Source organism: Oncorhynchus tshawytscha, linkage group LG25 (assembly GCF_018296145.1).
Source record: "Oncorhynchus tshawytscha isolate Ot180627B linkage group LG25, Otsh_v2.0, whole genome shotgun sequence".
Lineage (NCBI taxonomy): Eukaryota > Metazoa > Chordata > Actinopteri > Salmoniformes > Salmonidae > Oncorhynchus > Oncorhynchus tshawytscha.
In genome coordinates this window covers 8,482,271-8,509,569 of record NC_056453.1, presented here as the reverse complement: position 1 = coordinate 8,509,569, position 27,299 = coordinate 8,482,271, and the positions used below count along the sequence as shown (strand labels likewise).

The 27,299-nt window shown below is 44.5% G+C and overlaps 2 protein-coding genes across 8 annotated transcripts in view; both read right to left on the bottom strand.

Annotated features, from left to right (window-relative positions):
* LOC112224138 (helicase SRCAP) overlaps window positions 1-5,905 on the bottom strand; it is a 29,638-nt gene extending 23,733 nt beyond the window's left edge. The window contains exons 1-3 of one of the 2 annotated variants that reach the window (XM_024387476.2): window positions 5,670-5,905; window positions 3,836-3,910; window positions 558-3,694 (exon numbers count right to left, since the gene is read on the bottom strand). In XM_024387476.2, the coding sequence (XP_024243244.1) occupies window positions 558-3,440 (2,883 nt within the window). In that variant the 5' untranslated portion in view covers window positions 3,441-3,694; window positions 3,836-3,910; window positions 5,670-5,905. The remainder of the gene's footprint in view (window positions 1-557; window positions 3,695-3,835; window positions 3,911-5,669) is intronic. The other variant, XM_024387475.2, reaches the window with a different exon arrangement.
* A 916-nt stretch (window positions 5,906-6,821) lies between these two features.
* LOC112224139 (autism susceptibility gene 2 protein homolog) lies at window positions 6,822-25,613 on the bottom strand. Of its 6 annotated transcripts, none has more exons than XM_024387479.2 (17): window positions 23,561-25,613; window positions 18,950-19,114; window positions 14,696-14,731; window positions 14,549-14,578; window positions 14,389-14,437; window positions 13,862-14,222; window positions 13,455-13,675; window positions 12,899-13,218; window positions 12,752-12,793; window positions 12,503-12,589; window positions 12,333-12,416; window positions 12,064-12,102; window positions 11,505-11,576; window positions 11,120-11,273; window positions 10,542-10,625; window positions 10,253-10,442; window positions 6,822-10,061 (listed from the first exon to the last, which is right to left on the bottom strand). In XM_024387479.2, the coding sequence occupies exons 1-17, from the start codon at window positions 23,867-23,869 to the stop codon at window positions 8,489-8,491; spliced, it is 3,816 nt and encodes a 1,271-aa protein (XP_024243247.1). In that variant the 5' UTR covers window positions 23,870-25,613; the 3' UTR covers window positions 6,822-8,488. The 6 variants fall into 6 exon arrangements, with proteins under 6 accessions (XP_024243247.1, XP_042161846.1, XP_024243246.1 ...); XM_042305912.1 differs by having other exon boundaries at window positions 12,333-12,401; XM_024387478.2 differs by having other exon boundaries at window positions 12,503-12,601; window positions 23,561-25,609.
* Window positions 25,614-27,299: the final 1,686 nt, after the last annotated feature.

The following is a 27,299-nucleotide window of genomic DNA, read 5'->3' as shown; positions in this document are numbered from 1 at the left end:
TTTCTTAGTTATGATTAAAAAAAAGTTCAAATAAAGCAAAAACCATGAATGAGTAGGTGTGTCCAAACTTTTGGCTGATACTGTACATATTACCTCGACTAACCTGTACCCCGCACATTGACTCGGTACCCCCTGTATGTAGCCTCGTTATTGTTATTTTATTGTGTTGGTTTATGTATTTATTTTACTTAAAACTGCATTGCTGGTTAAGGACTTGTAAGTAAGCATTTCATGGTAAGGCTAGATATACCACCTGTTGTATTCGGCACGTGACAAATAAAATCTAAATTTGATTTCAATCTCCATTTCAGTTTTTGCTGAATTGAATATCACAGAATTGCATTTAAACACATTATGCCTTCATTATAAGCAAAATAAACAACTATTCACACAGTAGCAAAATGTTTATTGTATGCTGCTTAAGAAAACTGTCAGAGCAAACATTAGCCCATCTTTTCTGCTAAAAGAATAGTCTCTGTTGATACATATAATCGCTGATTTGGCAGCACATCTGAAGAAAACTGCTAAGCTACACAGAAAGCCATTTTGGGGCATACCTTGCTCACTGCTGGGCTGGGGTTGACCATGCTCCTGCGGCTAGCCTGGGCCTCCACTGCCAGGTCAGCCTCCTCATCACTGCTCTCCTCCGTGGGGCTGCTGAGCCCTGGGCCCTTCACACCGGCTAGCCGTGGCCGGATGACAGGCGGTGGTCCGGACTGGCTCCCATCACTGGAGGAACTGGAGAGTTTACTCCTCGTCACATTGCCTGATGTTGAGGGCAACTTGGGGGCAGAGAGGGGCTTGGAAGACACATTGATGATATTCGGAGGGTTTAGGGTTTGAGACACAGTCACTGCTTTGCCTGTGGATGTTTTGATTGGAGTTAAGGCCTCTTTGTCAGATTTGCATGGTGTGGGAGTAGATGGAGGGGTCATACGGGACTGGGTTGGGGTGTTTGTAGCGGGAATAGCAGGAGGTGCTGCTGTGGGTTCTCTCTTGACAGAGGACTCTGTCTGGTCTCTATGACTGCTTACAGGCATAGGCACAGCGACTGACACAGCTTTTGGAAGGCACTCTAATACAGGTGCTGTGTCTGAGCCACAGCTGAAGCTGCTAGTGCTAGCCTGCATCAGGCTGCTGCTCTGCTGCCTAGATACCCCCAACAATAAGGAGGGAGGATGTTTGAGGAGAGGGGTGTCCCCACGCTTTAGTAGGAGGAGTTTTGGGTCGATGATGCCAGAAGAGAGTGTGGACCGGGAAGCCTCTGGGTTGGCCTCGGTTGCTGTCACATTAACGGTACGATAAACATCCTGCTGGGTCTCCACTGGGGTTTCTGTCAGTGTTGGACAGGGCTGTGGATATTTGGTCCCTTCATGAGAAGAAACACAAAATACTACAGAATCAAAGTCCTGTAAGGTGGCTACAGGTACCTTTTTTAGAGGACAATTCTGCTTTCTACCCTCTGGCAAGTGTATGGTAATTGGGGACGAGAGGACCTCAATACTGTGTTGACTGTTTGACTGTACAACAACCCCCTCTGTTAATTCATCCATTGGGGAGACAAGAGAAGATGTACTGGCCATTGCTCTCACTTCCGTTTCCCCTGGCAGCGTTTGTGTGTCACTCAGACATGTGGCTGGGGAAATGCTCACCCCTCTATTTTCTGAGACAGCTGTGCTGGTCTCCAGACAAGGTAATGCAGCTTGTGTAAAGGTGTCCGTCTGTCCATCTGGAGTATCTGATACTGGGACAGTTTGGACTACACAAACCTCACTTGAATCTTCCAACACAGTATTGTCAATTTCAGTAGTTGTGTTTTTGGGCTCAAAATTCTGCCCTTCATCAGTCATCTCTACATCTTGTGTGGAGAGACTAGGGGTAAAGTCATTTCGATGCTGGATAATGACTTGATCATTGTCATTACTCGCTTGAGGGTGAGATAGCAGGCATATTTCTCGTCCCTCACTGGCTGTACAATTCTCAGAGTGTTCCATGAGTGGGGTGAATAAGTTTACTTCGTAGCTTGGGGAGAGGGACGGTCTCTCTCCAACAACTTCTATCGCAATCTCCTCCTCCACAAAGCTATAAATCTCAAATTCTCCTGCAGCCAGTGGGTCCATTTCGATATCCAAATGGGTCCCTTCAATAAACTTTGGTTCTCTGTCAGAATATTCAGAGGTTAATTCAATAACAGCAGTATCACCACTGACAAGATGTTCTTCCAGGAGGACACACTGATCCACCTGCACCTCCTCAGGCAACTCCAGGCTGGTCTCTCCTCCATGAAACACAGCTCCTTGAGCATCAGCTGACAGCACGAGCTCAGAGACCAGTGGAGTCTCCATCCTGGTTTTGTGGTCAGGATTACACATCTGAACTTCAATAGATTGTTCTGTCTGCATTAAGTCTATTTCTGTACTGGGGAGGTGGTGGATAGGAGGGGTTGCTGCTGTTGTCTCCTGTAGAAAAGAGCTTTGTGACTGGATTGTAAAGTTGGGTGAGTGCTTCGCCATTTCAGTCTCCTTTGCCCTGTTAGTCTCAATCCGTTCTTCTGTTGGGAGAGGGGGATTTGTCTGGATATCGCTCTCACTCTCCTGTCTGTCAGTTGTGTAGTCTGGGGTGGAATTACCACTGCCAGGGGGCGTGTAGGGGACAAGACCAGAGTATGTTTCTCTTGACTGTGGGGTCCCGGATATGTCAGTTGGTGGGTCTGGGAGTAGCGTTTGTGAACTCCCAAGTGTGACGTGTCTACTCTCAGACGGTTCTGTAGATCTCTCAGATTCTTGTGGTCCCTGATCCACCGCATTAGCTCCCTGTATCTCTTCTTGGCCGTAATTCGAGTTCTGCGTGATTTTAGGTTCTGTGGAGAGGTCTGTTTGTTTCTTCTTACTGTTGTCAGTGATTGTCACCGGGGGAATAGGCTGCTCAGAATTTTGCAGAATGCCTGCTTGCTCTTTGACTTCAGACAGAGGTATGTGGCTGGCCTGATTTGCCTGAGTCGACAGGGTTGTTTGAGTCTGCTCCATCCCTCGGTCTTCGTTGTGGTCTGGGACTGTATCTTTATTTGGGCTGAGGGGAAGTGGGGACACTGTTGAGCAGGATTTAGAGGGAAGGTTTTTAGCTGGGTGTTCTCTGCCAAGTTCCTCGATTCCAGTCTCTTGTTTATATTCCAATTTCTCTGGGAGAGGCTGGCCCTTTTCTGTCCCACTGATGACCACCAGTCCACCTGCAACTCTCTGATGCAAAGCCTGGCCTGGTCCAGCAGCACTCGTTTGTCTGTCTGTGTGGCTGGTGTTATCAGTTTGTGACACATAATGCGAATATTGGCTTGTTCTGTCTGTCTGTGTGTCAGAGAGCCTGTCTGAATGGGACTTTGTAGAGAGACTAGGGTCCTTGGGGTGCAACGGGCCCAATCTTCCTCCACCACCACTATCTGACATTGCCCCTCTTTCAAGGCTGTCCTTAGTGTTGTCGTTGGGGTGAGTCTCTGTGGGTGTGTTATTTTCACTGACGCGTCCGTGTCTTTCAGGGTGTGACGTGGTCGTGTTATCCAGTGGTGGGAGAGGCGCAGCGGCCACATTTTGCGCAGCCTGGGGGTTGTCACCCAGCACATCCACAGCCGGAGGGGTGCGCTGCTGCACCTCCTCCTCCCCAGAGCTTCCTCCCGCTGTGCTGCTCCGGCTACACACTGCACCTGGAAGCAGTGAGAGGATGTAGTTCAGTTGACGGATAGAAGTACAGTACATGCATTTATAGACAAATATTTCAATAAGTATCCAGCAAAGAACAATTTGTCTAACTAGTCAATGTCTCTGGTTAAGGAAGAACTTATCACCTGTCTGTGGTGTGGGACACAGCGCTTCCGTGCTTTCCACTTCCAGGATGCTGATTAAGGTCCCGTCCACATATTCTGAATAAAAAGACAATCGGTAAGTAAAATGATCAATGCCACAGTTCTCTGGACTATAATACAATTTTCAATTCCATAGAATTATAGAACCACTAACTATTGTTCTACTCTGGTCCATGTGTGCAACTGGCTAGGCATCCCCTTTCCCCTTTATCTGAAGAGTTCCAAAACTGCACAATAGTGGCCAATGAATGAGGGTGGCAACATTGTTACACTGTACACTATTCATGAATCAAACATTGTATTATATGGGCAGGTGAGGTGTTTGAGGCATAGTTCACAACATTTTCCAACAGACTTTTGCATGTGTTTTGATTTAGCGACTACTTGCTAGCAAATGCAATATATGCTTTACTTGGAATCAAATATTTAATACAATCTCTAGAATGACTTAATAAAAAAACAAAAACATCTTTGTTAGGTTTATACAATTGTAGCCCCTGACCTTTTCCCTGATATGTGGCATTATCAAACATATTGCTACACGCACAAATTGACACAAGGGCCTCCAGCCATTCAAATCAACAGTATTACACTGTTGCAAATGAAATGTATTGTAGTTTATAATAATCTGGACATGGCATGTGCAGCGGGGACATGTAGGTGTTCCTGAAGCAACGTGACACTCGTACGCTCAATGTTTTCGTGCGCTCTTCGGGTGGTATCGTTCCAATAACTGTTGATTTAGCTAGTTAGGTACTATTGTTGTTAGTTGGCTAACTACATGGCTAGCATGTTTACTAGTTGACTAGCTACCTATCCAGCTTGCCTTTATATCTAGATGAGCGTTGTTGGCCCAAATACTCCCAATACTTTAAACTAGGCGCGCACGCGCCCCATCCCACCCGAAGTTATGTAATGGTCTGGGTCTTTATAAATGCATTTCTGATTCGCTTGAAGCGAAAAAGGGGTTTTAAAAAGTCGAATTAAAACCCGCTTCCCAACAATTACCTGTGACGTCATTGCACGGGGTCAAATAACCACAACTACTAAACATTGAAATCATACATTTAGCTATATAGTCAGTCAATATAAATGATTTACCACGTTAAAATACTAACAAAATAAATTATTCCTGCAATGTTTCTCGCTAAAATGTAGCAGTGATTACGAGGGGGATAAAAGGGGGGTTCGAGTGATCCCACACAGGCACACTTAGTTATGAATTAAAAGATGTCCTCCAGTTGTTGTTTTTTATTTTTAAAAACTTTTCCTGTTGAGAAGTGATATCCCAAGTAGACTTAGTGTAAATCCATTTTATTCTGATTCCAATATGGCCAACGTGATTACACTCAAACACCTTCGCCTGAATATAAGTTGCCATTGTTAATTTTGGATCGTCTTATTCTGTGGAGAGCTAACGTTAGCGGCAGCCTTGTTAGTACAGATAGTTTTAGCTAAATCTTTTCGCGCCGCAGCTAAATTGGCTTGCATTAGGCAAATTCCATGCCACAGCCACTGTTTGGCCATGATGCTAAGAAGTACATGTTCTGGCTGCAGGTGAAGTCTAACGTTACAGGGAAGGTAAACAAGCCAAATAATTAGCAACTTTGTAATTGCGCCGTCATTGACACCTGTTTTTTAATCTGTGTTGTAGTGGAGTATGCAGACAAGGACAACTTTCGTAACCCTCAATTTTAGAAATGTTTGTCAGAATTAACTGGATGTTGTGTCCCGCCGCGAACAAGCCCCCCTGCTGCCCCCTACTACTTCCTCCATGCCCCCCTTCTAGTGGCCGCCATCTTAAATTCCCACCTACCTGAAATTTCCGACCAGTTTTCTTTTACAAAATTCTTGTTGATGGAGTCGTCATCCGGATAAAATCGTACTCAATCCGTGATGATAGTATTCTAAACTGTCTCTCGGTACCCAACGAGGTAGGAGTAGGTCCGTGGGAAGAAGTTAGAATACGGACTGAAAGAGAGCGGGTTCTAGTGGTTACGGGGAGGAGACTTTTAGACGCAGCGAAATGGTGGAGAACCACTGCTGACAAAGTGCAGAAGAAAGTATTATCTCGCGAGAAGTTGAACGGCGCGCCGCTGCAATTTTTGGGATTGGTAAAACGGTGCATTTATTGCTTTAGTTGAAATTATAGCAAATCCCATGATAGTTTGGGGAAATGTTTTATGTTGCCATTATCTGGTTAAATTTGATTTAATTAATTTACCTGGTTATTGCAAATGTTTCTCTTTCCATAGAAAAGCTTACAATTCTTACTCCGGCACCTATTTGTGTATTTGTGGTTTCTACTTAACTAACCCAAGTGTACTCAATATGCAAAAAAAAAAAACTTTCAATAGCACACTAAATCCAAATATCATGCTATTACTAGATAATAGATAAAGCGTTAATTGTGAAACAGGTGTCAATGAGTACTACACCATTGTCATATCTGTATCTCTGACAGGGCAAATTACCATTAATTGTTCAGTGGTCACAGAACAGTTTAGCTATTGTAAAAGGGTCATTGTACAGAGGGATCAGGATTTTGCAAGTGAACTAGGTGGTTGCCCACCATTCACTACTTACGGTGTTAATGCTGGGATGGAACAAAGTCCTGCTCTCCAAGGTCAGAGTTGGAGATCCACACTGTATGCTCTCTCCAAATAAACATGGTCTGGAAAGCATGAAGAATAACAATATGACCACGTCTAAGTATATGTGGTCAGGGGGCAGCATGTAGCAGCCTAGTGGTTAGAGCATTGGGCCAGTAACCGAAAGGTTGCTAGTTTGAATCCCCGAGCTGACAAGGTAAAAATCTGCCATTCTGACCCTGAACATGGCAGTTAACCCACTGTTCCTAAGCCATCACCGTAAATAAGAATTTGTTCTTAACTGACTTGCCTCGTTAAATAAAATAAGTGGCTGAACTCTTTTAGGCACCAAAACAAAGAAGACCCACACAATCAAGTAACCAACAATTCATTTAATAATTCATCTTTGTGGTCTCTAGAAGGGGTTTGAAAGGTATAAAATGGTCTTAAAATAATTGACCCAAATTTATTTTCCTCCTCTCAGTCCAGTCATGTGTAGTACGCACAAGTCTACGGATTCTTTTCTCAGTCGTCCAGTAGATGTCCCATTCTTCCACGTACATAATTTATCTGCTCATGGAACATCCCTGTGAAAATGACTTGCCGGCAGGCGTTCAGAGTCCAAAATGCGATGCGACACAAACACAAAGCTCCCTCTCAGTGTATTCAAAGATCTGATCCATGAAGAGGCCAGAGGTTTTTATGGTTGTGTCTTACTCACGTTCACAAGCATTTCCTTTCTCAGTCATACAAAACTTTTACTGCCTGATCTGGAACAACTTTAATTTGTTACTAACAGGGGAGTGCATTCGTGATACCTGAAAACAATAACATAAAAAACAGTGAATATATTTATTATCATTATAGAAGATAACATTAATTAACAATAATAATAATTACAAAGGCAATTTCACTAGACTACTGGTCCTGCTCATAAATGTCGAGTCAGAAATGTGAATGGGAAAGTTTCAGTTTTAGACATTGTCCACCGTGGCCGCATAGTTCATAACATCATTATTTTAAATACAAGAGCTGGAACAGAGGTTCATAGAGCACAGAGGAGTGGTGAAGTTGAGGGTAGCGGGGTAATTTTTTGTGAGGAGCGGAGAACCGAAGTACAGAAGCCTATGGTTCTTTATCGATTTTAGAATCTTTAGAAGTTTCATCGGTAATCTACAGTCTTTTCACAATAAAAGAGGACACAAAAAAATAAAACCATAGAAATACTCCTAGAGCCAGGACGATACCAGTGTCACGATACTCGTTAGTATCGTGGCAAGAAAAAACACGAAGCGGATTAAACTTTAGACAAATAGCCCTAAATGTTGGAAACAAACATTGTTGTTATCCAGAGTCAAAAAATTCTCTCCAATCTATAGCCCACAATATTTTACACATGGCAGGTTTTTAACAGACCAAAGAGTTGTCTGCTGTGTGTTTTAATTTTTGCCATGGAAAAATATTTTGCCCCTTGGTATCATCCCAGCACTATGTACCACCATAATTCTTCAGCTCTCATCCAGAAAACAGCCCAACATGTTTGATTTATGCAAAGGGATTTATAGATCTCATTACTTAGAATGAGAGGATGAACCATTCACATGTACAAAATATGCACATCTCTCTAGGAGTTCATCTTACCCAACCTGAAAAAGCCTGCTTCAAACCTGATCATATTCAATTGGAAAAGCCTCCGCCTCTTCATACAGCTATCATTTTATAGATTTCTCAAATGGAAAAAAACAAACCTTAAAATAACACACCAGGATCCACATAAACCATGTACCTTAAAATTGCACTGATAGAACCATTGTGGATAAATGTACTGAGTCACCCTGACAAATCTCCGTATCCCTTCCCTTCACCGCCTTCGACCCAATCAACCAGCAACACCATTTGGGGGAGCTGAGACCGTGATTGGTCTAGAGCCTGAGTAAGCTGTGTGTGTTGTAGTTCCTAAAAGGTGTTCCATCTTACAGGAAACAGTGAGAGCAGCACAGTAATCCTGACATTTCCCCTACTACTCCTACGGTGTGTTCCTGTACTATCTGGACTCGCCTTCTTTGTGAGAGCTGTACAGTGCCAAGTCCCCTGGCCCACCCAGTCTACGGGTCGGGGTGGAAGACCTGCTTGTCACAGATGGAATGAGTGGAGGGGGGGCGCCTACGGACAGTGCCCCCACCAGGCCAGCAGGGGTCTTGGCAAGGATGCCATTGGGCACGTGGTGAGTGTGGAGAGGCCCCAGGCGGGAGTAGAGGCCGGGGTGGTGGGGCGAAGAGTTGGAGGCTCCAGGCTGATGGAGATGTGAGTGGGAGAGCATCCCGGCGTGCAGCTGCTCCAGGTGGGCTGCGTGAGAACCCGGTGGGTGGTGGGAGCCCGAGAGGTGCGGGTGAGCGTGCATCCCGAAGTAGCGTGCCCTTTCAAAGTCTTCCCTTAGGATCTGGGCGCGCTGCTGCTCATCCATGAGGCCGCCACCTGGGTGCCCCAGCTGAGGAGGGCGGTCAAAGTGGTGGGCCATCAGGCCAAACTCCTGGCGGACCGAGGAGGTAGAGGTAGGAGGGTGGTGGTGAGGGTTGTTGGCAGCCACAGCTGCTGCCAAGGCTGCCGCCCTCTCGGCCTCCAGGAAGCGCTGGGCGTGCTGGGCCTGGAGCAGCCGGGCCAGGTGGGGGTCAGAGCGCAGCGCCAGGTGGGGGTCCGAACGCAGGGCCATGGCCTCTCGGCGTTGCTGCTGCTGTTGTTGGGCAGCCAGCTCCCTCCATGGGTCCCATTGGAAGCTGTGGGGGTGCTGGCCGTGCCCCTGGGGTGGGCCATGGGGGTGGGTGGAGAACCTCTCCCCCCCTGGACCCACTACTATCCCCCCACCCCCTTGTGTGCTCCCCAGGTAGGCCTCAATGGCGGCCTGCGCTCGAGAGCGCTCCAGGAGGGAAAGATGATGGTGAGGGTTGTGCGGGGTGGGAGGTGGTAGGGGCACCCCGGACGTGGAAGTCAGAGAGAGAGAAGAGGGGGTGGCGGAGCGGTGGTGAGGGCGGCTGTTGGGCCTGTCGTAGTTGGGGGGCAGAGGCGGCGGCAAGGAGATTGGCACGAGCTCTGGTTCCTCCTTCCTTTCCTCCTTGACCTTGACTGGGGGAGGCTTGGGCACCGGGGTGTTGGTTCGGTCAGGCTTCTTGCCCTGGGACAGAGAGGTGACCGTGGCTGAGGAACAGGATGAGGCAGGGGGGCCTCCCTCTCTCTGTGATGAGTGAGAGGGTTCACTGTGTAGGCTGTGCAGCGCTGCGGGCTGCTGACGGGGGTACAGATCCAAGGGAGAGGGGGCGCCGAGTCCAGAGGGCGGTGGAGTCGTCAGGACAGAGGAAGAGGAGGAGCGAGGTCTGTCTCTGTCTGTTGCAGCTGCTGAGGATGAAGGGCCTAGAGGAGGTGGCCTGGAGGAGACCGAGAGGAGCAGTCTTTTGTCTCCATTTCTGCGTGTCAGATCCTCAGTGAGACTGCTGGGGCCTCCCAGAGGGCCCCCGTGTCCGTTGATGTGGGAGACAGGGGTGCTGCCGCGGTGCTGCTGGAGAGTGGGGGCCGGGGCCACTGGAGACATCCGCACAGGTTGACGACCATATAGAATATTGTCTCTGAAAAAAAAATAGAGGATGGTTGGGGAGAGGTATGCAAATTCAGCATTCAGATCAATTCCAGTATTGAAATTGTTAAGAGTAACATGAACAGAATCAGACAGAAAAATATTATAGAAAGATAAGTCAAGAGTGCAAACAGCAAATTTAGGAACTAAGTCGATAAACTAGAGTCGAGGCTGTTGTCTCACCTGTCTTTCTCATCTTTGATGTGAATAATGTCCTTCCCCGTGTCCCGCTCGTCCCTCTTCTCAGCCCCCTTGGCCCAACTGGGGCCAGCCAAGGGGGGAGGCCCACCGTGCAGTCGGTTCCAGGGGTCATGAGGGTTGGGTAAGCCCCCGACGGCAGGAGGCTCCTTGTGGCCAAACACCGAGCTGTTAGCTGGAGACAGAATAAAGTTAGTCATTTTAGTGGAGAGTAAGGACAAAGGAGTAAAGACAAACTATGAATCTTTTTTGAGGAAGAGAAATGGTGACTCACCCAGCGTAGGGCTGCCAAGTCCCCCAAAGGCACCAGAGCCCAGGGCTCCAAGAGGGGTGAACGGAGGTGAGCGGCCGTACGGATCTGCAACACATAAGTATATAAACATCTGGACTGATGCGCGGACACAAGCCTTACAGCATAAGACCTCTGGCAATATTCACTACTAGTGTTCAGACCCACTGGGGCCTATTAGAGTCACATGCTGAAGAGTTAGTACGCTTTAAATGTAATATCTTGGCTAATAAGGTGTTTTAGTGACCTGTGAGTAGGCAAATCAGTTCCTTGAGTGGGTGAATCAAAATGAGAAGTGTTTACTGTGGGTGCAAGTGGTACAGATGCGCCCTTTGAAACAGTCGTTTACCCAAGAGCGCAGTTGGAGTGAGGAAAGAGGTGGAGCGTTGATGGGGGGGACAAAAGACTAAAAATGATAAATAATTGACTAACTATTTGCAATGTCAAGGAATCTTTCCTCTGTGCCTGAGGTTTTGAAAAAGCCCATAGTTTTATCCTTATGGTGAATACAATTGCAGCACGTTTTCTTCAAACATATCTTGCTACACAAAACAAGCTCCCACCAGTGGCTGTAAAGAGGCTGGCAGGTCGGTTAAGGTCGTGGGCAGAGGGGAGGCCACCACCAAGGGGCCCTAGTGTGCCCAGGCCCCCGGAGCCCGGAAGACGAGCCAACATCTCGTTACGGAAGTCCAGCTTGTGCGGATCAGCCTGCATCAGCTGAGAGAGGACAGTGGTCAGTCAATGCAATGACCATAGCTTTTTCAATAAACATGGACAACTTGACCAGTATCTATTATATTTGGGGGATGAGTTCATCACATCCGATAATGTTTGAGATGCTTCAGTGGTCAAATTAAAATGAGAAATACTTTCTACTTATTTGATAAAAATCACAATTGATAGGATCAGATTGAATTGTAGTAAAAAAACATTTTTTTAAAGTCCCACCTTCACTTTCTTCTGATGTCTTAGAATCATCCACGCCACACGTACATGCATAGCACACCACTTCCCTGGTTTCTGTGTAGACAAAAACACATTATTGACTCGGTGACCCTGTTTTGCTTGCAGTAAGACTCAAGGCCTTTGCACACCGAGTCAGATGCGATGGTGTTAATGTCTGCCATATGAAATGTTCATCTGGCACGGCATCAACATGAGAATTGTGTGTGTGTGTGGGGGGGGGGGTACAAGTTAGTAAGGCAAGCGTCAGTAATAAACAATATATTATGGGTCAGTTTATTTTTCCTGGACGAATAAAACCTTTTTTTTATTCTTTTTTTTAACTTCTGATTCTGAGATGAGTAATGATGGAAAGTTGCAGGGAGTTTCACAGTAGGTGTGCCAAAAGTTGGAAGAAATCAGACACGGTGTGCAAGGGCATTTAGTCAAATAGTTTTAAAATGTAGCAGTCATGACCAAAAGTGAGTAAGAAAAAAAGCTGTACAGTATCATAATACTTTCAAAAATGAAGTATTCAAGTGATGAAGCATCTGGCTTTGCTTACATTACTGACTTTCAACGATGTCCCAAATGGATCAGTTAGCTAAACAAAAGAAAGAATAGTAAACCATGTTTGTTAAGATTCTCCACTCTTTTTACTATTTGTTATTCACACTTTCCTGCACTGACTACTAGGCCCAAGTCTTTGCACATAATGCCTTTAGAGGCATGTGCATTGTCCATCGATCCCAGCTCAATCCTAGACTACAAGCTTCAGTTGTAACCATAGGCATCATATATTCCAAAATGGCCATTTTATACTGTGCATCTTACCCTGGGGTCTTTGGGCTGCAGGTGGTGAGGCACAACCCCCAGTCGAGCTGTCATCTCAGGACTTGTTCCCTGGGGGACAAGGGGCTGCATCAAAACACAGCAAACAGTTTGTCATCCAGACACAACATGACATATCATCCACTGACTTATGTAGCTAAAGCACCACTCACCTTAGGCTGGAAGGCTCCTTGCAGAGAGCTGAAGGGCCCATTGGGAGGAAGCACGGGCTGGATGCCTGGCACTGGGGGAGGAGGGTACTGTGGGAAGAACTAAATCAGCCACACACACACACAAGCAGAGGCTGGTTAAAACTACACTCCCTAGACCCCATTCTGCCAAAGTCCTACCACATTCATCTCAACAACCACCACAGCAACGTATAACCAAACCAATTCTGGAGCATGTAAATGTAAACTCACAGTGTTTCTGTAGAGTCCCTCCATCTTGCCATATTTCTCAAACTAAAACACAAAACGCCAATTAATGACAAATTCACAACACTGGCATTTCAAAGCAGAAGCTGCTCTGTGAAACCCAATTTGACAGGGTAGAATGTAATCGCTTACCAGGTGCTGAGGCGGTGGTGCGGAGGGAGTGGGGTGCAGGAAGGGGGTGAAGTGTTGGTGCGTATGTGTATGCTGGTGCTGGTGGTTGTGCTGGTGGAACTGGAAGGCCAGGGGCTGAATTCCGGGCTGGGCCTGGGAGGAGCGGCCTGAGGAGCCCGAGCTGGGGCTGGCCCCCGATGGACCACCGGGAGTAGAGAGGCCTGGCCCGCCACCGTTGAGCTCAGCCCCAGGTACGCTGCGGCGGCCCTCGCGATCCTGCGAGGCCAGGAAGTGAGAGTTCAGGCCCTGGCGCAGCAGGTCCTGGCGCAGCAGGTCCTGGTCTGCAGTAGTGGGACAGATGGAGAGGAATGGAGAATATATTTTAAATAGGTGGATATGGAGCCCAAATAACTAATTTTACAACACTGACAGTAGGCTGTCCAAGAACCCAAATTAAGCTAGTAGTAGACCTGATTGGTAAATAAAAAAACACAGATTTGCAATTATGGCTGAACATCTGACTAAGGCTGTGAAAAAAGGTGAATAGCAATACACATTGGTGCCAAATGTACAGTACCTGGTCCTGAGTGGGAAGTGAGGAGAGGAGGTGGAGGTGGAAGCCCAGGGGAGGGGGTGAACATGGCACTAGAGCCAGCACGTGAAGGGGGGCGCAGAGATGCTAATGACCCTGGACCTCTAATTAGGGACATCGACATACTGGAAGAGGGAGTTGGGGGTCGTATAGACAACGAGGAAGAAGCAGCAGAAGAGGATGGGGGCTTGACTGATGTACCGTTCCTAAGGAGAGAGAAAAGAAAATGTATCTTTTCTAGTCAACTTAAGTCAGCAGTCTTGATTTTAAATGTTTTCCTTTATTTAACCATACAAGTCAAAGAGTTGTCAGTTGTTTTATAAAAGTGGAAGAAGTAGTATTGGTACTGCAGTAGTAATGCTGACTATTAGGCAGATCTGGCAGTGACTGACCTGTTGTTGATGCCCATGCTGTAGATGGATGGGTGTCGCCCGGGGAAGGTGAGGAAGGACTTGTGTTTGGAGTGCGGTGGGCTGGGGTTGTGGTGGGCGTTGTGGCGAAGGCCATCGCTGCTGCCGTTGAGCTGTCCGGGCCGTGCGACCATGGCCGGGGAGAGGGACGGCAGGCAGGAGAAGGAGGGTGAGGTAGACAGGGGCTCAGGGTAAGGCGGCTCCAGACTCCTCTCCTGGCTGCGCTCCAGGCCAGAGACACGTGGGGTGACCGCCAGCCGGGAGAGGCCACAGCGGCCTGGCAGCGGAAGTGTAGGGCAGCCTTTGCCCACAGAGGCCATGCTCACAGGGATAGGTTCCAAAACTACAGGGTGAGAAAGAACTGCACTTAAACAAAAACGTGAAAAAAGAAAGGATACCACATATTATGAAATAAGTGCATACTGGGATAAAAAAAGAAACACCAAATGACAAGAGCATATTTATAAAGCAAAGGCATACAGATAGGGAAGAAGAGAACTGCATTTTACCTTTCCTTGTGCTGACAATGAATATTGGCCCCATGTCACTGTCGGAGGCCTAGGGGATGAGATGAGGAAAACAAATAAATCTAAACCCAATAATAAGCAGGAAAAACACTGCTCTTCCAACAATCATAATTGTATTCTGTTTGATGCAAACAGTACCCACCTTATCTGCTGACTCGCTCTCTGTGTCACACTAAAATAACATAAAAAGCAACATTTAGGTGTGCCACAACATTCATAAACTACAATTATAGGAGGCAGCTGTGGTCATCTTATGTATTGTAATTGATAGAAGTATAAAGAAACTTACGATGTAGCCAGTCTCCAAGAAGAGGATGCCCCCACCCTAAAACAATTATAACAGTTAATATGTAAGATTGATGGTATTCACCTTCATCACACAGTACCTTGCAAAAGTATTGGAGGCCGCATTTATTGTAGCTGGGGACTTTTATTAAAGGAAATCCGAGGAAAATGCAACCGAAACTAATCAATGCATCTCCTAAGCTACATGTGGAACATGGACCATGGATCATTGCTACTCTCCCAATCAGAATCTATGCTTTAAGATTGATCACATGGACTGGGAAATGTTCCTGGTGGACTCTGAGAACAGTAACGTATACACTCACTTTGTGACTAGGTTCGTCAGGAAGTGCATAGAGGATGTTGTTCCCACTGATGATTAGAACTTATCCAAACCAAAAAACCCATTTGCGCAAAACTGAAAGCGCGAACCACCGCATTTAACCATGGCAAGGTGATTGGGAACATGGACGTGTACAAACAGACCAGTTACGACCTCCGTAAAGCAATCGGAGGCAAAACGACAGTACAGGGAAGAAGTGGAGTCACAATTCAACATCTCAGACATGAGACTACAGCCAATCACAAATTATAAAGGGAAAGTCGTGCCTAGCTCCAGGATTTACTAAAGACCTTCGCCTGTTTCGAACAAAACATTGCGCCGCCGACACGGGCTCCAGGCGATCACGAGGACTGAGTAATCTTGTTCTTTGTGGCCAACGTGAGTAAGTCATTTAAGCGTATTAACCCTCGCAAGGCTGCCAGCCAAGATGGCATCCCAAGTCGCGTTCTCAGAGCATGTGCAGACCAGCTGGCTGGAGTGTTTACGGACATACACAATCTCTCCATATCCTAGTCTGTTGTCCCACACTTGCTTCAAGATGTCCACCCTTGCTTTCCTCGGTACAGGAACAAAGGTAAATTAACTAAATTACTATTGCCCCAAAGCACAAACTTCTGTCATCATGAAGTGCTGAGAGGCTAGTTAAGGACCATATCACCTCCAACTTGACATTCTAGACCCACTACAATTCACATATCGCCCCAACAGATCCACAGACAACGCCAGTACACTGCCCTATCCCACCTGGACAAGATAAATACCTATGTAAGAATGCTGTTCATTGACTACAGCTGATTTAAATACCAGTGCCCTCCAAGCTCATCACTAAGCTCAGGGCCCTGGGTCTGTACCCCTCCCTGTGCAACTGGGTCCTGGAAGCTTCAATCTCCAGGCCATCGACTGTTAAACAGTCACCCCACTAGCCAGCCTCCACCCAGTACCCTTCCCTGAACCTTAGAGACTGCTTCCCTATGTACATAGTAGTGATGCACAATATGAAAAATATGAAGAAAAAAAAGTGGTTTACATATCGGAATCGAAAGGTATTAGCTAAAAATGCCAACATCGGTATCGGCCCGATGTCTAGTTTAACGCTGATACGCAAAACCAATGTCAAAGCAGACGTGCATACCTATATAACGTAGGTACACGACGTAATGACGCCACGTAAAATGTTACGCTACACGTGCAACACAGCATTCCTAACCTAGCCCACCATGTCTGCTGTGTGGATCAAGCAGTCAACAAGTTGAGCAGTCATTTGAAAGAGTAAGAACAATTAAGCGAGACAAATCAAAAGGCAAAATCCATTGACACCAAGATAATGGAATTCATTATCCTTGACAATCAACCGTTCTCTGTTGTGGGTGATGTTGGCTTGCGCAACTGGTCGAGCACCAGTACACATTACCAAGTGCGCCATTTTTCAGATGTTGCCCTACCGGAATTAGAGTAATAGCATCACTGCTATTATCTTCACAACATAAAATTCCTTTTTGATACTGTCGCAAAGCTAACTAAAAAGCAGCATTCCCCAAGAGAGGATGACTTTCACTTTAGCAGTGATAAATTCATGAACTTCTTTGAGGAAAAGATTATGATTATTAGAAAGCAAATTACGGACTCCTCTTTAAACCTGCGTATTCCTCCAAACCTCAGTTGTCCTGAGTCTGCACAACTCTGCCAGGACCTAGGATCAAGAGAGACGCTCAAGTGTTTTAGTACTATATCTCTTGACACAATGATGAAAATAATCATGGCCTCTAAACCTTCAAGCTGCATACTGGACCCTATTCCAACTAAACTACTGAAAGAGCTGCTTCCTGTGCTTGGCCCTCCTATGTTGAACATAATAAACGTCTCTCTATCCACTGGATGTGTACCAAACTCACTAAAAGTGGCAGTAATAAAGCCTCTCTTGAAAAAGCCAAACCTTGACCCAGAAAATATAAAAACTATCGGCCTATATCGAATCTTCCATTCCTCTCAAAAATTTTAGAGAAGGCTGTTGCTCAGCAACTCACTGCCTTCCTGAAGACAAACAATGTATACGAAATGCTTCAGTCTGGTTTTAGACCCCATCATAGCACTGAGACGGCACTTGTGAAGGTGTAAATGACATTTTAATGGCATCGGACCGAGGCTCTGCATCTGTCCTCGTGCTCCTAGACCTTAGTGCTGCTTTTGATACCATCGATCACCACATTCTTTTGGAGAGATTGGAAACCCAAATTGGTCTACACGGACATGTTCTGGCCTGGTTTAGATCTTATCTGTCGGAAAGATATCAGTTTGTCTCTGTGAATGGTTTGTCCTCTGACAAATCAACTGTAAATTTCGGTGTTCCTCAAGGTTCCGTTTTAGGACCACTATTGTTCTCACTATATATTTTACCTCTTGGGGATGTTATTCGAAAACATAATGTAAACTTTCACTGCTATGCGGATGACACACAGCTGTACATTTCAATGAAACATGGTGAAGCCCCAAAATTGCCCTCGCTAGAAGCATGTGTTTCAGACATAAGGAAGTGGATGGCTGCAAACTTTCTACTATTAAACTCGGACAAAACAGAGATGCTTGTTCTAGGTCCCAAGAAACAAAGAGATCTTCTGTTGAATCTGACAATTAATCTTAATGGTTGTACAGTCGTCTCAAATAAAACTGTGAAGGACCTCAGCGTTACTCTGGACCCTGATCTCTCTTTTGAAGAACATATCAAGACCATTTCAAGGACATCTTTTTTCCATCTACGTAACATTGCAAAAATCAGAAACTTTCTGTCCAAAAATGATGCAGAAAAATTAATCCATGCTTTTGTCACTTCTAGGTTAGACGAAAGCAAACTCCTGTACGGGCTCGGGAGAGACGAAGGTTGAAAGTCATGCATCCTCCGATACACAACCCGACCAAGCCGCACTGCTTCTTAACACAGCGCGCATCCAACCCGGAAGCCAGCCGCACCAATGTGTCGGAGGAAACACCGTGCCACCAGAGACTCTGGGTTCGCGCCCAGGCTCTGTCGTAACCGGCTGCGACGACGCACAATTGGCCTAACGTCGTCCGGGTTAGGGAGGGCTTGGCCGGTAGGGATATCCTTGTCTCATCGCGCACCAGCGACTCCTGTGGCGGGCCGGGCACTGTGCGCGCTAACCAATGTTGCCAGGTGCACGGTGTACCCTCCGACACATTGGTGCGGCTGGCTTCCGGGTTGGATGCGCGCTGTGTTAAGAAGCAGTGCGGCTTGGTCGGGTTGTGTATCGGAGGACGCATGACTTTCAACCTTCGTCTCTCCCGAGCCCGTACAGGAGTTGTAGCGATGAGACAAGATAGTAGCTACTTAACAATTGGATATCACGAAATTGGGGAGAAAAAGGGGCAAAATTCAAACAAAAACAACAAAAAGTAATATCAGTGCATCACTAATTTCAGTACGAAAATAGTTGACAACACCCTTGAATTTCCAAATTATACTTGCTGTGTAGGCTAAAGGTCACTAGGTTGGGAGGCACACCACATGAAAATCTGGTTTCAAAGAGCAGTACTCTAGATATAGCTTACCCAGCGACATGGTATTTAGCAACTTGAAATTATCCTCATGTCTGTCTGACCTCAAGTTAATAAAGCACCATCGATTCATCACAAGCTCAGCCTTCAGGGTGCTAAAAAGATGTCACTAGTAAGTTTTACTCTTCAACAACAGGTGTGTGTAGCCAGCTAATGCTCTCACTAGGCCATTACAAGTTGATGACTTCAGTCTGAATATTTGAGCTCGGCCAGCTAGTTCCCACAAACAAGACCAACAGGATCTAGACCAGACATGCAAATGCTGCCTTTAAATAAGCTACTTTCAAACCCAAATGTAACATGACAACTACATATAACACCTGTCTATCTCATGCGGTGCACTTTTACCTCAATCTTTCTCCTCTTCCAACAGCTGCGGGAGAAGCTAGGTGGGGCCCCTTCCTCAGGCTCTGAGAGGGGCCTTTTACCATTCTCCTCCGGGCCCCTCTTCCTCTTGCTCCCCCTTCCCATGAGCATGGCGGCACGCTGGGTAGGCTTCATGGAGCAGTCCATCTGGAGAGAAGATGCATCCCAGTGTTAACTTGAGTGTAGGGGGCAGTATTTTGACATTTGGATGAAAAACATACCCAAATTTCTCAGGTCCAGAATCTAGAATATGCATATAATTGTCAGATTAGGATAGAAAGCACTCTAAAGTTTCTAAAACTGTCAAAATATTGTCTTGGAGTATAACAGAACTGATATTGCAGGTGAAAACCTGAGGAAAATCCAACTAGGAAGTGCTGTTTTTCCTGAAAGCTCTCTGTTCCATTGCACGCCGTTTCTCCATTTAAAAGGGATATCAACCAGATTCATTTTCCTATGGCTACCACATGGTGTGAACAGTCTTTAGACAGTTTCAGGCTTTTATTCAGAAAAATGAGCCCATCAGTGGATGGCTGAGTGCCAGCAGCATTTTGCATGCGCCAACAGTGGAGGAGACATTTTCTCTCTCTCCTATTGAAGAAACTATCGTCCGGTTGAAACATTATTGATTATATATTGTAAAAACAACCTGAAGATTGTTTATAAAAAACTTTTGACATGTTTCTACGAACACTGGTTGGAATATTCGTCTGCCCCGTCGTGACTGCTCGAGCCTGTGGATTTCTGAACATAACGTGCCAACCAAATGGAGGTATTTTGGATATAAAAATCATCTTTATGGAACAAAAGGAACATTTATTGTGTAACTGGGAGTCTCGTGAGTGCAAACATCCGAAGATCAAAAGGTAAGCAATCATTTTATTGCTTTTCTGTTTTGTCTGCTGAGAGAGATGTCCTTACATAAACGCTTGGCAAGCTTTTTTGAAATCTGACACGCCAGGTGGATTAACAACAAGCTAAGCTGTGTTTTGCCTATATTGCACTTGTGATTTCATGAAAATATAATATTTTTAGTCATTTAATTTTGGCGCTCTGCAATTCAGCGGATGTTGACGAAAATGATCCCGCTAACGGGATGGGTGCGCCAAGAAGTTAAACAAGCTGTACAAAACAATTAGGTTCACTGAAACAATGACAATGTGTTTATTGGCTCCCTATTATTTCCCACACAGGTTTTCACTGCCCATGTTCTGCCTTGACAACCACCAAGGATATTCCTACCACTGAAATTGGCCAAAAAAACAAAACAAATGAGGAAGCCTTGACTGAGAAATGTTTCGGGGGAAATGAATAGCAGTCAGTGATGCCTGAACTGGTAAGGGAACCTACAGATGACTCAGATTGGTCAATAAGTTCCTGTTACAATGACATTGCATGTTTTAGAAACTACACTTTGAAGGATCTGTCGACATATGGGTCAGTGCATGGATACTGGATTGGTGCCATTGAACGCCTCAGAGCATGCTATATCAAATTCTAATCCTGAAATTCTGCATTTCAATTCAACAAGAATTGTTGGTCTAATGACGAGCAGATTAATAAACATAGGCTATTTGTAATCAACGAATAATTAAGGTTGTTAAGAAACGCATCATAGAAGATCATTGCGTCTGATTTTTTTCATTGTGGTTGTTGATCAGATCGCTTCACCTAAGTGTACACGGTGTAAATTAACTGAATTTTTGGAAACTCAATCTACAACTGATTCACACCTGGAGGTGTGAGGAGATAACCAAAATAGTTCCAAGGTGGGACTTGTCCTTTTAAGCCTCTACAGTCTAAGCCCTGTCTAAGCTACAGTGCAATCAGAAAGTATTCAGACCCCTTGACTTTTTGCACATTTTGTTACGTTACAGCCTTAGTCTAAAATGGATTTCCCGCTATCTACTCACAATACCCCATAACGACAAAGCAAAAACAGGTGGAGACATATTTGGAAATGTATTAAAAATGTGAATAACAAGTATTCAGAAAAAAAAAAACAGACCTTCAAACCCTTTACTCAGGACTTGGTTGAAGCACCTTTGGTAGCAATTACAGCCTCGAATCTTCTTGGGTATGTCGCTACAAGCTTGGCACACCTGTATCTGGGAGTTTCTCCTGTTCTTCTCTGCAGATCCTCTCAAGCTCTGTTAAAGTCCAAGCTCTGGCTGAGTCACTCCAAGGACATTCAGAGACTTGTCCCGAAGCCACTCCTGCATTGTCTTGCCTGTGTGCTGAGGGTTGTTGTCCTGTTGGAAGGTGAACCTTCGCCTCAGTCTGATGTCCTGAGCGCTCTGGAGCAGGTTTTCATCAAGGACCTCTATAATTTGTGCCGTTCATCTTTCCCCGGATCCTGACGCTGAAAAACATTCCCACAGCATGATGCTGCCACCACGCTTCACTGTAGGGATGGTATTGGCCAGGTGATGAGCGGTAGCTGGCTGATTGCCTGGCATTCAGGCCGAAGAGTTTAATCTTGGTTTCATCAGACAAGAGAATCAGGTTTCTCATGGTCTGAGAGTCTTTAGCTGCCTTTTGGCAAATTCCAAACGGGCTGTCATGTGCATTTTACTGAGGAGTGGCTTCCATCTGGCCACTCTACCATAAAGGCCTGATTGGTGGAGTGCTGCAGAGATGGTTGTCCTTCTAGAAGGTTCTCCCATCTCCACAGAAGAACTCTGTCAGAGTGACCATCAGGTTCTTTGTCACCTCCCTGACCAAGGCCTTTCTCCCCCGATTGCTCATTTTGGCTGGGCGGCCAGCTCTAGGAAGAGTCTTGGTGGTTCAAGTATGATCAATGGAAACAGGATGCAATTTCGAGTCTTATAGCAACGGGTCTGAATACTTATGTAAATAAAAACATTTTACACATTTGCAAAAATGTTTTTAAAAAACAGTTTTTACTTTGTCATTATGGTATTGTTTGTAGATGGATGAAAAAAAAATCATACATTTTAGAATAAGGATGTAATGTAACAACGTGTGAAAAAAAGTAAATGGATCTGAATGCACTATATATGGAATTATTTTAAGGTCATAACAAGGATCATTTAGCTATGATCATTTGAATTTAGCCTTACTATTGCAAGCTATGACATGACGTGGAAAAGTACATTTGAATGTGGCAAGAGAAAAGATAATTCACCCTTATTAAACTTGCCAGATCATTTGCACAAGGGGGTATGGTATGTGGCCAATATACCACGGTTAAAGGCTGTTCTTAAGCATGATGCAATGCTGAGTGCCTGGATACAGCCCTTAGGAGTGGTATATTGGCCATATACTGCAAACCCCGGGGGTGCCTTATTGCTATTCTAAACTGGTTACCAACGTAATTACAACAGTAAAAAGTAATATTTTGTCATGCACGTTGTATATGGTCTGATATACCACAGCTTTCAGCCAATCAGCATTCAGTGCTCGAACCACCCAGGTATTTTTACTGCTCTAATTACGTTGTAAACAGTTTATAAATAGCAATAAGGCATCTCAGGGGTTTGTGGTATATGGCCAATATACCACAGCTAAGGGCTGTATCCAGGCACTCAGCATTGCGTCGCGCAAAACAGCCCTTAGCCGTGGTATATTGGCCTTATACCACACCCGCTCGTGCCTTATTGGTTAAATAAGTCTCCTTTGTGCATGTGCATAACTATAGATATCTCCGACAGGAGAGTTTGAGTTTTGAAAGTTGGACAGAGGATCTCGAAATCTCTGAGCAAGAAAAACTTGGATGAACATTAAAAAAAATGAATGTTAGGCTATTTTCTGGCAATTGTGCTGTTATTATGTACCAAATGTTAAGATTACAAGAAGCAATTGGATGAACTGCTATTAGCCCATACAAACACATTGAATAACAGATTCACTACATGGACAAACAGATCTTTTTTTTTTTTATTCTAAAAGGAAGTTTGTTCTGAAGTGTGTCTTATATCTGAGAGATAAGATCAGGAAAGTATTTTAAAAGATTTAACCCCTTATTTTTGGCAGTAAACAATCTCCATATATACTTCCATTCATTTTTTTTAAACTGGTAAGTGGACCTTCAGATGAGTCTTGTGAGTGTCCTAGAGCAAAACAACCAACATGTAGGTTGCCAGTAGCCCAAACTGTTCGGAAGCTAGACTGAAGTTGGCAGATCGGCTGTACCGACTTCAGATGAGTCCAAACTTGCTTGAACGCCATCGGATTTGTGAGTCTCATCTTTCCATAGAGGGATCATGATAGGTTTTCGTGACAACGATTTTCGGGATGTCTCATGGTCTGACAACACACTCTACTTCTGCCAACCTTCACCACAGATGCGGAAGTGTAACATCGGCAGATGCGGTTGATTGAGAATGCATCCAATGCAAAAAAACATCTTTAGCTTAAACTGACAATTTTAATTGTAGTTTTTATTATGCTAATTAGATCTATGCAGGGCCACAGAAATCGACTTTAGGGGGTTTAAAGTAGAGATTGAGGGAGGACAATTCACATCTGTCGAGACCATTGACAAATGTTATTTAGATACAGTTGAAGTCCATCATATCTGAGTATTGTGGTAGGGTAGGATTGTGCTCACATAAGGAAATACAGACTTACCTCCAGGGCCTCAAAGCTGTTGAAGCTGGCAATTGAAAAGCCATCGATGATGTCCTCCTCACAGTACACCGACTTGCGCTTCCTCCGTCGAGGAGGCCTGTGTCTGGGGCCGGCGAACCCGGGTCGACATTCTCTACCTCCAGGACCGAGTACAGATCCTGGCCCGCAAAGCTCCTTTTCCGAGCCCGAGGAGGGCGATGTGGCCCGCTGCTCAGCAAGGTCTACTCTTCTCCTACGCCGCTCTCTGTCTCGTTGAGAACGGGAGCGTCGGCTCTGTCTGAACCCACTGCTTTGACTCGGACCTTCCATGTCAAAACAAACAGCACCAGTCCCAGTCTGACCTAAGGCACTTTTAAAAATCCGTCCCAGTCGAAGGCACTTTCCTTAGACAAAAGTTAAACACCACCACAAAGGCCCACACCGGAGCCCCTGTTTAAAATGGCGTTAAAAGTAACGTTAGTCTATTTAACTAGTGTCTTTTGCGGACAGAATGGCATCTGTGCCTTTCTCTCGGCTAAATTTGACTGTCATGTCAATTCACGAAGATTAAATCTTTATTTCCAGAATTGGTGGTATTAGCTAGTGTGCTCAGCAGAAGTATATCCAAGTTAAGCTGTCAATACATGGCTAATTCGCAGTCTCAAAGAAGGCTAGCTGGCAAACCAACAACCAAATATGCGTATGTAAATAAAAAGGACTAACGCTAGTTAGCTGTCCAACTTAACTTGCTAGTTGTTAATTCACTAAAAACGCCTATTTTATACGAATGTTACATTTACTGAGGTATTGCTACAATGTAAATACACACCCATCTCGTTCTAATTACAATTTCGGCACGAGCTGACAAATTAGCTAACCTAGTTAACTAGCCAAATCGCACATTAGCCAATGATAACTAGCTAACGAAAGATAACATTTAGCTACCTGCCACGGCCAAATCACCAGAGCAAGATCATTTGTTGCCAATTTAAAGCATCTATATAGCTAGCTCATTTAGTGCATCCACAAGTATTCCAAGCATTTTAGTTAAACAGTTTGATTAACTGTTTCTGTAGCCAACTTTAGCCATACATAATAATTATGTTCACTTGGTAGTTGCTACCTAGCTAACGTTAAATGTATTCAAGTGCTTTATTATGCTAGTATTAGCTAGCTAGTTAAATAATTCTCTAGCCAGTTTATTGCAAACGCAATGTAGCTAATTATCACGGAGTAGACAACGTTATAGTAAACAAAAACATTATTTAAAATACCTTCCAAAGTATTGATTAGCACAAAATCCACAACTAGCTGTTACCCTGGAGCTGACAGTAGCGAACATTTTCTCCAGCCTGACGATGGGCCCAATACGAATGGTTGAATTATCAAAGAAAGACGTAGCTAGCTAGCCGTAGTTGGGTAGCGAGCTAATTTAGATACCTAGCTAATCCAAACTGTACCTTTTTTTTTATACACTAAATCTGACGTTATATTGTGACTGTTTAGTCACCCACTATTCGTGTGTTATCGATGTCTCTCCCTACACTCATTTGTTTTTGCTCCACAACCATTAAAAACTAAATTATTCAAGGCCCTACTGAAGCCGCGGTTTTGAGTTCCATCAAGGAGGGTATCGACCAAGCCCCTGGCAGGACAACTCCTTCAGCGGCCCACAGTGTAATCCACTTGTGTCCGGGGAAGTTGAATTATTTGCCGATATTTCCGGTTAAACCAAATATCGTAACCAGTCTTCAAGTACAAACAAAATAGAACGATTCTCTAACGACCTTTCATTTGGAAACAAATATGAAATTTAAAGATCTGTGAGACAACCCTTGTCAATGTTCATTGTGCGCCTCAGCGAGTCCTCGCCTATCAGGGTCAGGGTTGCCAGGTCAAGCTAAAATCTCTAGACCAATGACCACTTAAAACCTACACAAAAAGCCTGGAAACTAGCCTTTAAAAAAATTCACAGTAAGAGAGTTGCTGCCATATTTATACAATTTGTTTTCTCCGATAACGTTATCGAGCCAATTAAGAAGGAATATCATAGTAACTTGTAGAAGCAAAATTCGAGTTTCCTCAAAATAATAATTATTGCAAGCTATGACATGAAGTTAAAACATCATTTGAATATGTGGCAAGATAAAAGATAATTCGCCCTAATTGAATTTGTCAGATCATTTGCACACGGGGTAAATAAATCCCCTTTGCGCATGTCCATAACTACAGATAAATCCGACAGGAGAGTTTGAGTTTTGAAAGTTGGACAGAGGATCTCGAAATCTCTGAGCAAGAAAAACTTTAATGAACAAAAAAAACGAATGTAATGCTATTTTCTGGCAATTGTGCTGTTATTATGTGCCAACTGTTAAGACTACAAATGGCCCATTTGCGAGATTGATTTATAATTTCAATGGACATTGGCTTCAGACAAAAATCTGGGTTTATGATTGTAATTCAATTTTGCCATGGTTTGCTTAGAGACAGGTAGCCAATAGCCCCTGATAGGCCTAGATCTAATTTCAGATGGTCTACAGTAGCCTAGACAAGATGTGAACTGAACGATTTAGCAGCTTCCTTAGTTCAAATTAACAGACTAATTTATTCAACATGAATAGCGAGGCGATTAAGAGGTAAGAAGTGTTTGTGTTTCCCAATAGCTTGCTGGTATACGCTGAGGATGGGGTCATAATTTCAATCACTGAATTCAATATTAATAACATGTATATGAACTGAATATGCTTGTCAACAACAGCCAGTGTTTATTTTTTTAAATTTGTTTTACCTGTAGCCTAATCTGACACCTATTACCTTCAATCTAATTGTGTTCTAACAACTGATCGGCAATTGCGATAGTGCATTTCCAATATAATTAACTAAATATGTCCATTAATAATTACATAATAACGCAAGCCTACAACAATATTAAACTGAAGTTATAGGCTCTTAATTAAATTGGTTTGCCAGCTCCACATAGGCTACACAAGTGGTATAAATTGATGTGCAATGACTCCAGCGATATCGTAATTTAAACATATTTATTGTATCAAATGGTAGCCCACAATGGCATATACATTAATAGGCTACTTGGTGGCCAACAGAGGCAAATGTATAATTATTCACATTTAGCCTAACGTCAGTTTCATTGAGGACTATTCCCCATAAAAAGGGAGCCTCGCGAGGGAGTTCCATAACTACCATTTCAAATTTCCACTCGGCGGCCCCAGAGACTCAAGAACTAAGCATGCATAAAGCACTTCCCTTGATACTGTTCTTTAAGCAGTCCACATTAGAATACAGTTTAAACCACCTCTATAGGGGGTGATATGTGCTAGAATTAAGCCTCCGCAACCGCCTACCATTGAATGTCTGACTGACATGACACAAACACCTTACTAATGCCTGCTTGACGCCTGCGTGTTAATAATCAAAGGCAGCAGTTCCACCGTGTGGCTAACATCTGTGTGACGCCTGCATGTTACTGAAAGTCATTAGACTATTTGAGGTTGTGGACAGGTGTCTTTTATACTGATAACAAGTTCAAACAGGTGCCATTAATACAGGTAACGAGTGGAGGACAGAGGAGCCTCTTAAAGAAGTTACAGGTCTGTGAGAGCCAGAAATCTTGCATGTTTGTAGGTGACCAAATACTTATTTTCCACCATAATTTGCAAATAAATTCATTAAAAATCCTACAATGTGATTTTCTGGATTTGTTTTTCTCATTTTGTCTGTCATAGTTGAAGTGTACCTATGA

Bases quoted from the DNA above. Each gene is read 5' to 3' on its own strand.
- LOC112224139 (XM_024387478.2), bottom strand. From the start codon at position 23,869: ATGGAAGGTCCGAGTCAAAGCAGTGGGTTCAGACAGAGCCGACGCTCC. The intron at 11,274-11,504 runs GTGGGACTTTAA...GTCCTCTCTCAG, and splicing joins GACATCAGAAGAAAGTGAAG to CTGATGCAGGCTGATCCGCA. The intron at 10,062-10,252 runs GTGAGACAACAG...TTTTTTTTTCAG, and splicing joins ATCAAAGATGAGAAAGACAG to AGACAATATTCTATATGGTC.